General features: G+C 49.2%; 1 protein-coding gene across 1 annotated transcript; it reads right to left on the bottom strand.

Annotated features, from left to right (window-relative positions):
- Positions 1-226: 226 nt before the first annotated feature.
- OAZ2 (ornithine decarboxylase antizyme 2) lies at positions 227-13672 on the bottom strand. The gene is given in 6 exon segments (XM_059823727.1): positions 227-929; positions 2752-2837; positions 4602-4777; positions 10091-10171; positions 10173-10248; positions 13592-13672. Coding segments are annotated over 6 exon segments (573 nt in total). The 5' UTR covers positions 13612-13672; the 3' UTR covers positions 227-795.
- Positions 13673-14021: the final 349 nt, after the last annotated feature.

The following is a 14021-nucleotide window of genomic DNA, read 5'->3' as shown; positions in this document are numbered from 1 at the left end:
CCCCCAGAACAGAGGTATTGCTCCGACCACTCGCTTGACCTCCGAAACCATCGCAGCCCTACGGGAGGCCCACCAGAGGGTCTGTTCCTTTCAAATAAGCAGCCCCAGCTGTGTGAAGTTCATCTGAATGCCCCTTTTATTGAACGCTGTGATAGTGCAGTGGTAACATTGAACAGAGTTAAGACTGCTTAAAACAAAAGCTGGAAGAGCAAGAAGTTTTAAAAAAAAAAAAAAAAGGTTAGACCAGTTAAAACAGCATCGGTCGCCCCAAAGCGGAGACGCACGAGGGTTTTAATGTAGTGTTAAAAGGTTAAACTCAAGCACGTCTCCTCCACGTGCCTAACACCCAAAACATGCCTTCTACTTAAGAGTCTGAGTGAAAAATAAAAAGGTAGTCTGTCAGATGAGCGCACATCGGGCGATCAGGAAAGGACCAACACGGGTTTAGAGAAGTCACGGAGTTGATACTGCATCTACCGCTGTGCTCCCCCACGCACGGCCTGGGCACCAGGCGCCCCTAGGCTAACACACCACACAGCTGCACGTAAAGAGCTCCTATGCCAGTTCATAAACATCTTCCATTTACTATTTGGTGATTACATGTGTGTATATATAGTTCTCTAGGCAACACATTTCAATGAGATAGTCAACTCTGAGGATACACAGGCCAATCTAACAATGAGAAATGCAGTTTCAGTCCAACAGAAGCTTGTTTTCCCTTTCCTCAAGAAAGGAGATGTAACCCTCTCTCCCCTCAACAGCATTTTCAGGTCACACTGGAGTCCCCCGCTGCAGCTATTCTTCATCAGAGGAAGAGTTCTGATCCAGGGGGTACACCATGAACATCACGTCTGGCCGCGATGGGACAGAGGGGTGACCAGGCCTCACGATTTCAAAGCCCAAGAAGCTGAATGTCTTCAGGAGTGGAGCTACCAAAGAGAAGGAAATCTGTTACCACCAGGAATAATCCTCTTTACCTGCGTCACCCTAGAAGACACGAATACCAAAGCACACTGAACACCCTCTGTGAGCGCACCCAGAGCTTCCTGCACGGAAAGAAATCATTTTAATGCGACAGCCCTCTCAAGTAGGAGGTCTTGTCTCTTCCCGTATTCATCATGGCTGCTCCTAAGCGTGAAGGGGATTTTGGTTGTGCAGCAGAGCAGGTTTATCCTGCGATGTCTGTTCCATCCCCTCTGAGAAACAGCGATGGTTGCGTGTCTACCTGCACCAACCGCACAGCCCTGCTTTGCCAGGATGTACGTGGCCATCCCGCGGCACGTTGAAGTTTTTGTTCTGTACTTACATGGGTCCCAGCACCCTTTGAGCCCTGAAAGTGGGTCAGACAGCAGTAAACAGGAATCTACTTACTCAGGGTCCAGACAGAAATTTGCTGTCTCTATGAGGAGGACCTGGAGCTCAGTGGAAACTCGAGACAACTCAGCACAGCTCAGCGCGGTCCCCCAGGAAAGCCACCCCCAGACCACGGGTTATGTGCAGAACAAATTCAGAGCAGGGTCAAGCCCCACACACCTTGTCTTGGTCAGGCCACGTTATATGACACAGTGACCGGATGCGTGCCTGCTTGTTACTAAAGCGACCGCTCCCTGTGACCCGTGGAAGTTACCCTGGTGCAGCATCTAATATCTACGGCACTCTCTGATGATCAGCTTGCAGCCACTGAAGGGTCGTGCGGAGGAACTCCTATGTATTTTCAAGACAGCGCTGAATTTCAACTGCGTAGACAAGGATCTGGAGCGCTCCAGAACTCATACAAACAAGCCAGGTCCAAGAGCAACACCTAGCCCATTTTTAAAAACAAAACCCAGTATCAGATGTCTCCTGTAACCAGCCGCTGCACAGGTCACCTATGCAACCTGTGGTGGTGGTGACATTATAGCAAGAACTTAATCTGAAAATTATTCTTGGCATCACTACAGGGAATGACATCTTCCTGGGCTCAGCACAGCTTAGCTCTAATAACGCACTTCGTTTCAGAGAAGACAGCGCAGCTTGTGAAACAGCAGAGTAAAATTAGAATTAAGGTTTGAATTACTCCTGCCATGGCAATTGCTTGGTTACTAGCCTGCATCTAGTAAGATTTAAAGTGACACATCCATAGCTTGGTACCTCACCACAATCTCCTCAAACTTCCGTGCTGTAATCACTCATGAAACACGTCTATCTTTAGATCCTAATGCAGCCCCCTTAAGCCATAAGCATCTATAGCCAGGGTCAGGATTACCTGTAGGTCTAGGAAGGGCAAAACGATCGGGAGATCTTTAAAAAGCAGATGAGCATCAGGGCAACAAGCTGTAAGGGTTTATTTCCCATGTAATAACCTCTGCCTGGTTTCTCCTTCCAAATCACAGAAGCCTGGTGCCAAATGGAGACCTTCACTCCTTACCAAAGGAGAAATATTAACCAACTTCTGGACAAGAAAATACTCCAAGTAATTCAGCAGCAGCTTTCTGCACAAGTACTAGTAATAATTTAATGGCAGGAGAGCAAAGCCTATCTGCTGGAGAAACCAAAATACTCCCTCTCCCTTAGTCTCAAGGAAGGGCTTATTTCCTCCAGAAGAAACTATTTCTCATTTCTAAGAACGCCACGAGCATTATGCATATAACAATTACTGCAATAGGAAGCGTCCCGTGGAGCCTTGCCTTGGGATTACCAGACTTTTGTACACCTTCAGCAGCATCGTTTTAGATCTAGGGAGCAAACCTGACCGTGGGGGCAAGTTCTCACCTCTGTCTTCTCTGCTTTTTCTGAAGCAAATAAAGACGTAGTTTACTTTCATTTTTTCTTCAGCAAACTCCAACAGTGCTGATAACCTGCCAAAGAGGAGGAAGACAAGAACATCAGCTATAGGAAGTCCTGTCCTGAGAAAGCCTCTGAGCATTATCAACTGCTTGGATGTTTTCAGGCAGAAACATTACTTGTTTACAGACCCCTTCCACTGAACAATGGGTGCTGAAACAATGCGCTTCCTGCTTGGCTATCCAGCCCTGCAGAACTAAGAGCTATCCTCACACCGAGTCACCCAACAGGTCCCTGTCCTCGGCATCCGCGTGCCAGCGTGCACCAACACCCATCCCCACCAGCCGGGGATTTTGTACAGAAGCCTTCGTAGGCAGGAAGCTGAATATTGCAGCTGATTCTGAGCCAGGCTACATCCCCTCCGCTGGCAACAGACATCTGTAAGTTTTGAGCTTTATGGGAAGGAAAAAAAACAAAGCTCATACCAGGCAGAAAAGAAGAGAAAAACATCACTGAAGGAGCATGTGCACAGGCAAAGCTGTTTCCTGAACACATCAGCTGGATGGCACAGCTGATGCACCCTGAATCCACGCTTCCTGCCTTTCCAGCTGAATTATTTCTGCCACCTCTTGATGGAAGCAGCGCTGCATTAACCCCTCTCTGAGCCCCAGGGATCGGCACGGCAGAGCCATCGCTGTCACTGCTGGCCTTGTAACCACTTACGATGCAGGCTGCTAGAGCAGTGACAAACAGGGCTTCAATCGACATCTAATTAAACAGCAGTCAGCGAGACTGGAGTGCAGCGAGGGAGATTAAATTTGCAAGGGTTTTGTTAATATGGTAATGAAGTATTTTAATTATAGCCTCTACTAGGCTGTTTTACCTAGCTAAAAATAATCTTACAAAATTGCGCTTTAAGTCACAATGACACAGGCAGGTAAATACCCTCCCAGATGAACCCACACCCAAGACAGTGGACACTTGGACAGCTAAAGGATTTATGGGCCGACTGAAGAAATTACACAAACCTTTATCTGGACTCGGAGTCAAATAAGACAAGTGTGAAACAGCAAGAATACTGGCACTTACTGAAGGTGCCCAAGGAGGTTTTTTTTCTTAATTAGCTTGTGTCATTTACGGATGAAGCCTACTTGGAGATTTAGGGCTTCAGAGAGCTCTGCAGAGGAACCCAATAAAGCCACATCTACGCCACAGCGCTCCTCGCCAGCGGAGATCTCTGGCAAAGCACTTGGTGGGAAGTAGCTGCTCTGGAAGCTGCGTTTACACAAACTTCCCAGAGTGGAGCTGTCTGGACAAAACACTACCGTATTCTGCCAACAGAGAAAAATCAGAGACTCTGGCAGAGCCCAACGCCTGCGTGGCAGCACTCCAAGAGTAGATCCACCTACTGATGAGAAGGAGCGCATCAATATAATGGAGGTTTTTTTCCCCCCTCGAAAGAGAGGAAAACGCCTGCCAAAATAAGCTTGCCAAGTGGCCAGCAGAACAAAAATCGGAGAAAGGCTTGTAGATTTTCCATACCAAAGTATGCAAAGAATCACTCAGCTCATTTATTGCTTATTTTTCTTTAGCATAGGGACTCCAAAAACAGTAACCCATCTGAAATGATCACTAAGGGGGAAGAAAATAGATAAGGAGGACTAACAGGAGGACACTTCTCTGCAGACAAGGGAGTAAGGCCATACTTCAGATACACAAACCAGGAACAGAGCTGCTGTACATACAGCCCATTCTCCCCACACGCGCAGCATCACCCACGTAAGCAAAGTCCCGCTCCCTGGGGAGCCATGGAGGCAGCTCTGGGATCCTGAACTTACCCTTCTTTGCTTCCATCAGCTAATAATCCGTCAGGGATTTCCACAAAGAGGCTCTGATTAGAGAGCACTGCATCCCAGGAGGAGGTCTTCACCTCTGTGACCTTGTACTGGAAGTGGACAATATGAGGCTTCCCTTCATGCACTGGGACATCTTGGTTAACAGTGATCTTCTCGTCCTGTGGAGGGGAGGGAGGAGAGCTCATGAAATACGCTTTAGCGTTAAAGAAAACTACCCATGAGATTGTAGACCAAAAATGTAAGAGATCACGCTTAAATGAGCATGCAGAGGGACCGTGTTTTCAATGGGAGCACCCTCCTGACAAAGGACCAGCCCTTACAGACTGGCGTGTGTCCAGAGTTTCAGCCTGTCACTAAAATTCACCACCGTGAGACTCACCATAGCTCCTGAAGGCACTCACAGTCGACTGCAAGCTCACGCCTGAGCCTCAGCACTCTAAACAAGTGTTTAACTGGTTAAGAGCTATTGTTCTGAACTACATGTAATACCTTGCTTTTATTCTAACCTAATACAAAAACAAAGAACAAAGAAGTAAAGTCCTACATGCTAAACAGCCAGGGGAGTATAACTAGAGACAGCAAATGCAAAATAAATGGTATTACAGTTTTACTAAGAAGAACATTATACTTTTCCCTTCCCCTTTCACTGGCTCAGGGACACACCACAATGAGTACTCGGACCTTGGAGTGATTTTCTAGTCATGTTTTCCTGTTCAAGGGGATGTAGTTTTGCAAATTTACATTATATTAAATTTCTGGGTAGTGTGAGTCCATTCATTCACCACAGGTCCCAGCCACATCTTTGAAGGGTGGTTCATGAACTACCCTTCAAAGAACACAACTTGAACCAACAAGCTGGAAGAGCATCTGCTGCCGCAGTCTGACCAATTTTGTTGTCTCCCCAATCCCCAACACAGTCTTTCTGTTTAAGGGATGACCACAAATCGCTTTCCCAGATTTTACAACCAACTGGTACGGCAAATGGTTGGCCTCCTGGAATAAGGAAGGAAAACACACAGCGCAGAGAAAATCCCAAAACAGACAGAAGCTACACAGATTTGAAGACTGTGAGGAGGTCTTTTCCAGAGACCACAAATGTACACATCCCTCTCCAATACTGCTCTAACTAGAACGCCAAGCATGCAGACCGCCTCAGATTCAGCTCAGTAGTTCCTAGAAAACAATTTTGTGGTTAAAACTCCATTCCTTCTCCTGACAGTTTTTGCAGGCAGTTGGCTTGCCCAGTAATGATTTCCACATTTCACTGCAAAGAGGCCTAATGAAATGATGAAGAAATTCATTAGGTTCCCGAGTTAACGTTGTCAACTGCAGTGGAAGCTGAACTGTTCCCATCTGCTTGGTTACAGGCTCACGCATCCTGATTCCCTCACATTTAAAAAGTCACCTGCACAGCTCTGAAGGGCAGAAGTAAACCAGATATTAGAAGTCGTATCTGCTCTGTTCCCGAGTCACAGGAGTGCCTGGGAAAGCCATGTGTCCCTTTCTCCTCAACAGCATCAACAGGTGGGGTGGGAGGTGGTTTACTCCATCGGGTCATTAGATGAGCGACCGTCCAGTCTCCGGGCATTTTTTTTTTTTTTTAACAGGGTGATTAATTCAGCAGCTCATTACGAGCTCTGATCTGCTGACAATCAGCTGGACTGAAAATGAAACAAGTGACATTGCTGCAGAAAGACAGCACCTCACCAGACAAGGCTTAATAAATGCTTTGTCGTGACATATACTCATCTCTGACCGTAACACACACAGGGAGCCAGTACAGCAAAGAAAACTCAGTCCAGTTTGGATCTGCAGTGAAGAAGCATTTAAAAGATGGGCAGTACGAACACAGCAGCAGTCAAGGGTGCCCAGTAAGAGCTGGAAGACTCCCCAGTATCGCTGCTTTTCAAGCAGATATTTTCTTGTAGGTGTTATATCTATGCTATGAAGCTATGAAGGTGTAAGCGTTGCTGAAAGACCAGCGAGTGGTTCAGCAAAAACATCACTGAGAACATTTGCAGGCTCCCCAAGCCTGTGTCCCAGGGCTTTAATTCCTATTACCACGTGTACTAAGAGCGATCCCTCTTGGTTTGACTATTGGGATGAGGAAGAAGCCATCAAGTATATTAATGCTGGAGACAAAGTAACGCCGTATGCAAATCAGGAACTGCCTGGCTTTGGTAACCGGAGCAGAGGAAGCTGCCGTTTGTTTAAAGCCCACAAAGCTTAGCTGAAAAACAAGTTTACACTTCATCAGAATAAATATCCTGTAGGAAATAAGTTTATTCATCAAGTTTGAAAGCAGTTTTTGTGGCTGCGCCTGCTGTTGGGTTTTGCTAGTTTTAAGCCAAGCATGCCAAGAAACCTACGGACAGCGGCTCGAGTTAAGTCAGACTGCTGCTGCTGAAGCCAGCGGCAAGAGTCAGACCTGAGCCCAGAGACAGCTCCGCACTACCGAGGTGTATTTAAAAAAAAACATAAACAAGGGGATTATATGCACATCCTTCACCAGTGACTTTATAGGAGCCTTTTACAGTTGTTGTTACCATGCAGAAAGCGTCCCTGTTTCAGAAAAGATCCTTCTCTCATGAAAAGCTCACAGATGCTTCTTTTCTTATATTTCACGAAAACAAAAACAGGGTGAGGAAGTTGAGAAAAGCAGGCTGGGATTGACACATTGGAGGGGGAGGCACACGCATGCATTTGTGCGGGAAGACTGGCAGGAGCCTGCAATAGGAGGGGAAAGCTTTCCGAGCCTTCTGGCTTAGACCTTCTGTCACCAGAAGTTATGCCCTGCACTCCAAACCTAACAAGGTTTTTCCACTTAAAAGCCCCCTAATGCGACAGCCCATGAACCAAAGGCAGCATAACCACAGGGATTAAGAGAACCAGTTCCCCCGGTTCAGTGAGAATTACGTTTACACAGCCTGTCTTGGGCAGCTGATACTTTATTTCGAGGCATCAAAATAGAGACAGTGAGATGCTGGGGAGAGAAGCTGTTCCTGTGAAGCAGCAGCCCAGAATTCTTTGGAAGCTGCTCAAAGCAAAATCCTGTTTACGCAACAAATGTTCGGTTTTAGTTCACCCCTGCAAAATCCCCCTACCAGGCTACTGCGGGGAAAATAAAAAAAAACCACCAGGCTATCTTTTATACACAGCTGCCTAAACCACCGGCTCTCCAGCCTTGGGCTCCATTTCAGTGAAGTAAAGCCGCAAGGACCAGCTTCCACTTGGTTACAATTCATTGAGCACAAGATTTTCCAATCCAGCTACACTCCTCAGATGTCCCAAGAAGGACAGGGGGAGGCCCCTATGTGTTGGCAGCACGAGAAGAAAGGATGTTATGATCAACCATAGCCAAGCGACTCGAGAAACCCGTGTGAGCAGTCTACTGTTGGCATGTGCTACACCTGCAGCCTCCTGCCAAGTTTGCTAGCCAGAGCACGTCCGTTCACACAAAGCCCGTCCTGGCTGCGCAGCACCGACACCGATCGCCATTGCATTCCCAGCTCAAGTAAAGCTCCCTTGATGAAGGGCTGAGTATTAACTCTCGTAACACAAAAATCCCAACAACTATAGGGAGCCCCAGCTGCTTAATTTATAGCGCTGTTGTATACGAGCACTGTGCTGCATACTCCGAAGGAAGCGTCATCAGAAAGGTCATCCCTTGAACTAGAACAGCTGATACAGCTGGAAAAAGTACTTAAGCTTTTGGGTCCAGATGCCTTTCCAGGTCACGCTGAAGCTTGCTGGCTCAAAAGCTCAGCCTGCTGTAACTACAGCACCACTAACTTGAACAGGCAACTGAGAGGGGCAGAGAGTCCCAGTAACCCCCCTCTGTGGTTGGGTTTTAAACCACTGGGCAACACAGCCCACTCTGCTCTGGGATGAGCTATGTTACAGAAGAGGCTGATTTTCTGACAGATTCTGCTAGGTTTTGTCAGCAATAAACCCAGAAAGCATTATATTCGTATTTCTGGGATGCAGCTATCTAGATAACATCCCCACAGGCAGCAACCCCTGCCTACACACCATTGCCAAAAGGCTTCTGTGTGAATTCGAGGCCATACTGAAATCAAACACTTCAAAGTCGCCAAACTGTGATTCTTTCCACCAGCATCTCTTCCACGTTGAGCCCATTTTCTGCCTTCAGACCTTGCCTGGTGTGTACCCAAGGCTTGCCAAAGCTGGCCTGCAGGAATTTAATTTGCAGGGTCCCCTACTTCTCATCCCCTCCCACCCAGAGGGTGTCCTGAGCCCTCCTGAAGCTATTTATGTATCTTCTTTATCTGACAGGAAGCCCGTTGTGCTCTTTGTTACCTCTCTGCCACTCCTCTGGGTTTCATACCCCTCTAACATCTGCAACAATTCAACTCAATAGCATTAAGCTGACGTTACGTTATTAAGAGGCTACAGAGGATGACATCTATTCACAAGGTAAGTGGGTGAGGCACACGCTAAAAATTCACCAAGGCTGCATTAAAGAAAACTCCTCTGAACGCAGCCGTGAGGTCTGTGATTCTCTCATGAATTTCAAGAAGAGACTCTGGTAGCTGTGACCCAAAAGGGCCTGTATCTTTTCACCACAAAGTCCGTGTGCCTCCCACAGCGTAATTAAAAATCAAGTCTAACACCTATGACAACACTCCTGTCTGAACAGCCAAATTTGCAAGCTTAGCATAAATTCAGGCTACCTCATCTGATAGCACTTTACTCCCTGGCTTGTGGAAAAGCAGCCCCTGTCCCAGAAGGGAGACAGATTGGTGCCACCACAACACAAAGTCGCACAAGTGCCAATTCTACAGCAAGGAACAGCCAGGTCTCCTCATCTGAAAGGAAAGGTCCCATAGAATGAAGAGGGCCAAAAAAAATGAGCGCTCCACAGATCCATGCGCTCCTAAGCAAGCCTGCAGACACAAAGCCTTCCTGACCCTACCTCAACCTATGCACGTGTTCTAGGAACGCTCCCGTCTGTGAGGTGGACGGCTGCCTCGCCCTTTTGTGAAATCAGGAGTTACTCTGTACATTGCTTCAGGCAGCTCACAGGCCCCGACAGCTTTACTTTCCGGACTAGAGCACAGGAAGGAGCTTATCAACCATTCTCTCTCTGCATTTCACCTTTCTGCTTCCCGCTTCCTCTTTTTGCGAGACATTTAAGAAGTTATTTCATGTTTTGATAATGCTGGCTCCACATACAATAGCTGAAAGAGGCCTCTGAGAACAGGCCTAGTGAATTATTTGCTGCACACCTTTGAGAAAAGGTCTCTCGTTTCTTAATAAACAGGTGATATTTAAGCAGGAGAGCGCTGCATGCAGCTCAGCGATCTGCCAACAGGGTCGCTGAAAAATTAACTGTTCTCCCACTTATTACCTTAGAGTTATCTGCATTTATTCCCATCAGACTGCGAAAGGAACCGAACACAGTTGCAACACGGGTACAGGTCATTATTTAGACGTCGGATCTTTCTCACCTTATATATCAGAGCTGAAAGAGAAGGATCCCTGCTACCCCCTCGCCCACCGGGGATCTTCGACAGTGGGTGAGGGGCATCAGGAGCACCACAGAGGCCCTGGAACAATGTGCCTGCAGCACTGCAGCTGGGGACAGTTACTCAAAGGTAAAATACTACTGCAAGAAAAAGAGAAAGAACACCAGGTTACATTAGCAGGGATCACATTTCGGATGCTACAGCTCCTCATGACCCCAAACCACCCGTATCCCTGCTCCTCCACAGCATGTCAGAGGCAGCTATCGGGGCTTTAGCGCCCGGACATCTCCATTAAAAACACTCGCTGCCCAAGCCGTATCAGAAACGGGCAGCGTTTTGTTAGAAATGGAGGAGGGGCTTTGCAGCCAAGAACCCGGAGAGAGTGCTGAGCAACCTCACGCTAATAAGGGACGCCTGGAAGACTGCCAATAGCAGATGGCTGGAAACGCATGACCAGATGAGCACACATTTTCTATAGACAAATATCTACAAATAGATCAACAGGACCCAGAAGGAGGAGGTTGAAGTTTCACATTTTCAAAACGAGGAGGAGTGAAAGGGGCTGGTTCTTCAGATATTTTCAACATGCTCTACAACGTCCGAGTTGACATTTTCACATGCAAATGAAACATCATACCAGCGTCCTTCAGCCCAACCCCAAATGTTACAAGTTCACCCCACAGATCTACTTTTAAGAGCAAGAAAATAAGTTTCCCTTGCAGTTTCTAAGTTTGTTTGGATGCCCTACACGTGGTCTTTCAGGATCACTTTGAATGCAGGCTTTGATATCTGCCCTAGCTTTTAGGAACTTCACAAAAGCAAATTATTTTACTTCTGGAGCACTGCTCCCTTGATCAGCACCACAAAAGCTCTTTGCCGAGGCACGGCACAGCAGCGGTATTCCTCTAACAAAGCCTGCAAAAGCAACACAGAGAAACCAGTCGTTCCCCAGCGTTCCCATTATGAAACACACCAGCGCAAAGCTATGTAGACATCACCAAAATAAAGGTGAGCGTGAGGGTTTTCAATAAGCACACGGAGCGAGGAACAAGGCTATAACGGACAGACTCTGTAGACGTACTGACAACTTACTGTCTGTCCTAAAACTTCTCACTCGAGCTGTTCCCAAGACAGTATTTTTCCACTCCAGTCCCTCTCCACGAGGGAGACAGGCTTAAGTATCCAAAAACCAAGCACGGAGCTGCACTATCAGAATCACCTGAACCGCCTATACAGTATGCTAGAACGGATACCAGACTGCAGACGAACTACTGAAATCTGGCATTTCTAAATGCCAAAAAATAACTTGCAAATGCAGTTATGACACAGGCAGAATTTGCGAAGAACTTGGCTTGCCATCTCATACCAAAATAATCTTTCTACAGGAAACACAAATATTCTTCCTCCACATATTTCCTCCTCCTCCAGGTTCGCGAGACCGTGCTCTTCAGCAGCGTTCCCATGTGCCATGGCCTACAGCAGACACTGCTTGGAGAAAAGGCTGTTTAAATACACTAGGAAAAGATATTAAGCAGTCGCACTGAAGACGTCTCAGGGCAAACCCCTTGGCACACACGCTCAGTGGCGTTTTGTGTTAATACAGTCCCTCCTCACGGCATGACTGGGGCTATCAATGGGCCAGTGTGTATTCAGTAGTAGTGGATGTCGAGAGGCATGACAAAGCACTTTGCTGTGCGGTTCCCCACCCCCAGAAAGCTGTTGGCAGCTTTGTTATTCCCTTCCCTCCTCCCTCAACCCCCAGTCAACAATGTACTATTGATAGCTCTCTCCAACTTGCGGCCAAGGCATCAAGAAGCTGGATAATGAAGTGTAGTTGTGGGAAAAAAAATAAATAAAAAGAAAGAGGCAGTAGTTTTCATGCAAAGCAGTTCAAGACACTTCCCAGTTTTGCTTCCTCTGGCACATGCAGAAGTCAAAACACAAGACCCCTTCAGCTGCTGAGCCCTGCCTGCGGCACTGGGGCTTCGCCTAGCCCAGACCTGCACGCCACCGCTATCCTCCCCCAAAACTTTGCACGGCTGCCCCGCCGGGGTCCCGAGAGCAGCACACGCAGGGCAGCGCCATCAGGCAACGCCAGGGAGCGAGCGTGTGTGCGCAGGGCACAGATTAAAAGGAGTTTTGCTTCCTCCAGATGCGCGTTAGCACCCCGGGAAGAAGTTCATGCAAGCGCCCGACAAAGCCTCATCCCTTCACGCATCCGCGTGCCAGCAGTGTGCTGCAACTCTGGTCCCCGAGGCCTGTTTATAGCTTAAAAATGAGGACTGAGCTCCCTTCTAGCCTCTCTTCTCTGTTGAAAGGCTGCTTTCCAGCACCTCGGTTTAGATTAAGATGCGTTTAGCTCACCAAGGGCCTTTCCCTGAAGAGACTCTCAAGCAAAAGCTTCTCGACTGAGTCCTGCCTGAAACACGAGCTGGAAGCAAGAGTACGTTTTCAGCCAGCAGGTATAATTTTAACTCGCTAAGCTTCCAGCGATCTCAACCTCGTGCCCTGTCCCTGGGAAGCGCAAAGGACAACTCCTCAACTTTTGAACCCCGTCACGGCTGGTCTTCAGCAGCCCTCGCACCTGGAGCCCCAGGCCAGCGCTGCTTTCGGTCCATGACCACAACCAGCACCTTGGGGTCTAAAAGCTGTACTTTTTCTTGGGTTTGGGGGGGTTTTATTTGCACTGAACACTTAGACCAGATGGAAGGATCCAGGCAGCTCCCTTGACATTACAGAAACGAAGTTTTTCTGTTTGGTTTCTTTTTTGCCCCTTTTCAAAACAGGCTCCGAAGACGCGGCTGCACTTAGCCTGTAATAATAAGATATTACGCCGCCAGTCGTTGCAAGTCATACGTTAAGGAACCTGATTTAAGGAGCAACTTGTAAATACCCATCTGATGAATACAGCGTAGCTCAAGTATCTACCCTACACGCAGCGGCCAAGAAAGAAGGCTGGTTTACAGACGTCCTCCGGGTGCTTATCTATGCGGTACGACAGAGACTCGGGAAATGACACTTTTGGGACTCTAAACAAGGAAAAGACACACAAGATAATCTGGTCAGCTGAGAAAAATACCCACAGGTCACGTAAGTTCATGCCTGCTGATACCCAACCTGTCAGGAAAAATGAATCACCTTTCCTAGAGATGCTTGGGGGAAGGGAGAGCACAACCCCCCTCGGCGTTAAAGGCTCATTAGCAAAAGGGTGCTCAGACACTCGCTGCTGAGGTGCAGCCCCCCATCCCCGGGACCCCCCGTCCCGCCGCGCCCAGACATCCACCCGGGGGTCTTCCCCCCGCGAAGAAGCGATGCCCCGATGGGGATTTTCCCTCAGGAAAGGCGGAGAGGCCCTCGCCCCGCCTCAGCGCCCGCCTGCCCGCACCCCAGGCCCGGCCGCCGCCGCCGCTCTCAGGGGCGAGGAAGGCCGCGGCGGGGCGGGCCCGGCGGTGAGGGGAGGGTGGGGGCCGCGCCGCCCCGCACCTGTCCTGGGTGTTTATCATCCTCGGCTCGGCTCGCTCCGGCTCCGGCTCGGCTGGGTCCGCCCGCTCCGCTCCGCTTCTCTCGGCGCCGCCGCCCTCGCTCGCCGCCGCGCTCCGACTGACCCCGCGGGCCCGCGCCCGCCCCGCCCCTCCCGCGCCGCGCGCCGCCTGGCCCCGCCCCCCCGGGGCGCGTCGGGCAGCCTGGGAAACCGCCGCCCCAAACAAAGGCGCGCGCCGAGCCGCGCCGCGCCTACCTACCGCGCAGGCGCGCCGCGCCCCCCCCCCCTCCCCCCCCTCCGCCGCCTCGCCGAGTGACGCCACCGCGTCGCGCGGGCGTGCGCGCGCACGGCTCTCCCAGGCCACGCGCGGCGGCCGTTAAGGGCCGTTGGGCCCCGCCGGCTGCCGGGGGGTGCCGTTGCAGCGCCCCGCGC

This window comes from Gavia stellata, chromosome 13 (genome assembly GCF_030936135.1).
Source record: "Gavia stellata isolate bGavSte3 chromosome 13, bGavSte3.hap2, whole genome shotgun sequence".
Taxonomy (NCBI): Eukaryota; Metazoa; Chordata; class Aves; order Gaviiformes; family Gaviidae; genus Gavia; species Gavia stellata.
The sequence above is the reverse complement of the archived record's forward strand: the minus strand, read 5'-3'. Positions and strand labels throughout refer to the sequence as shown.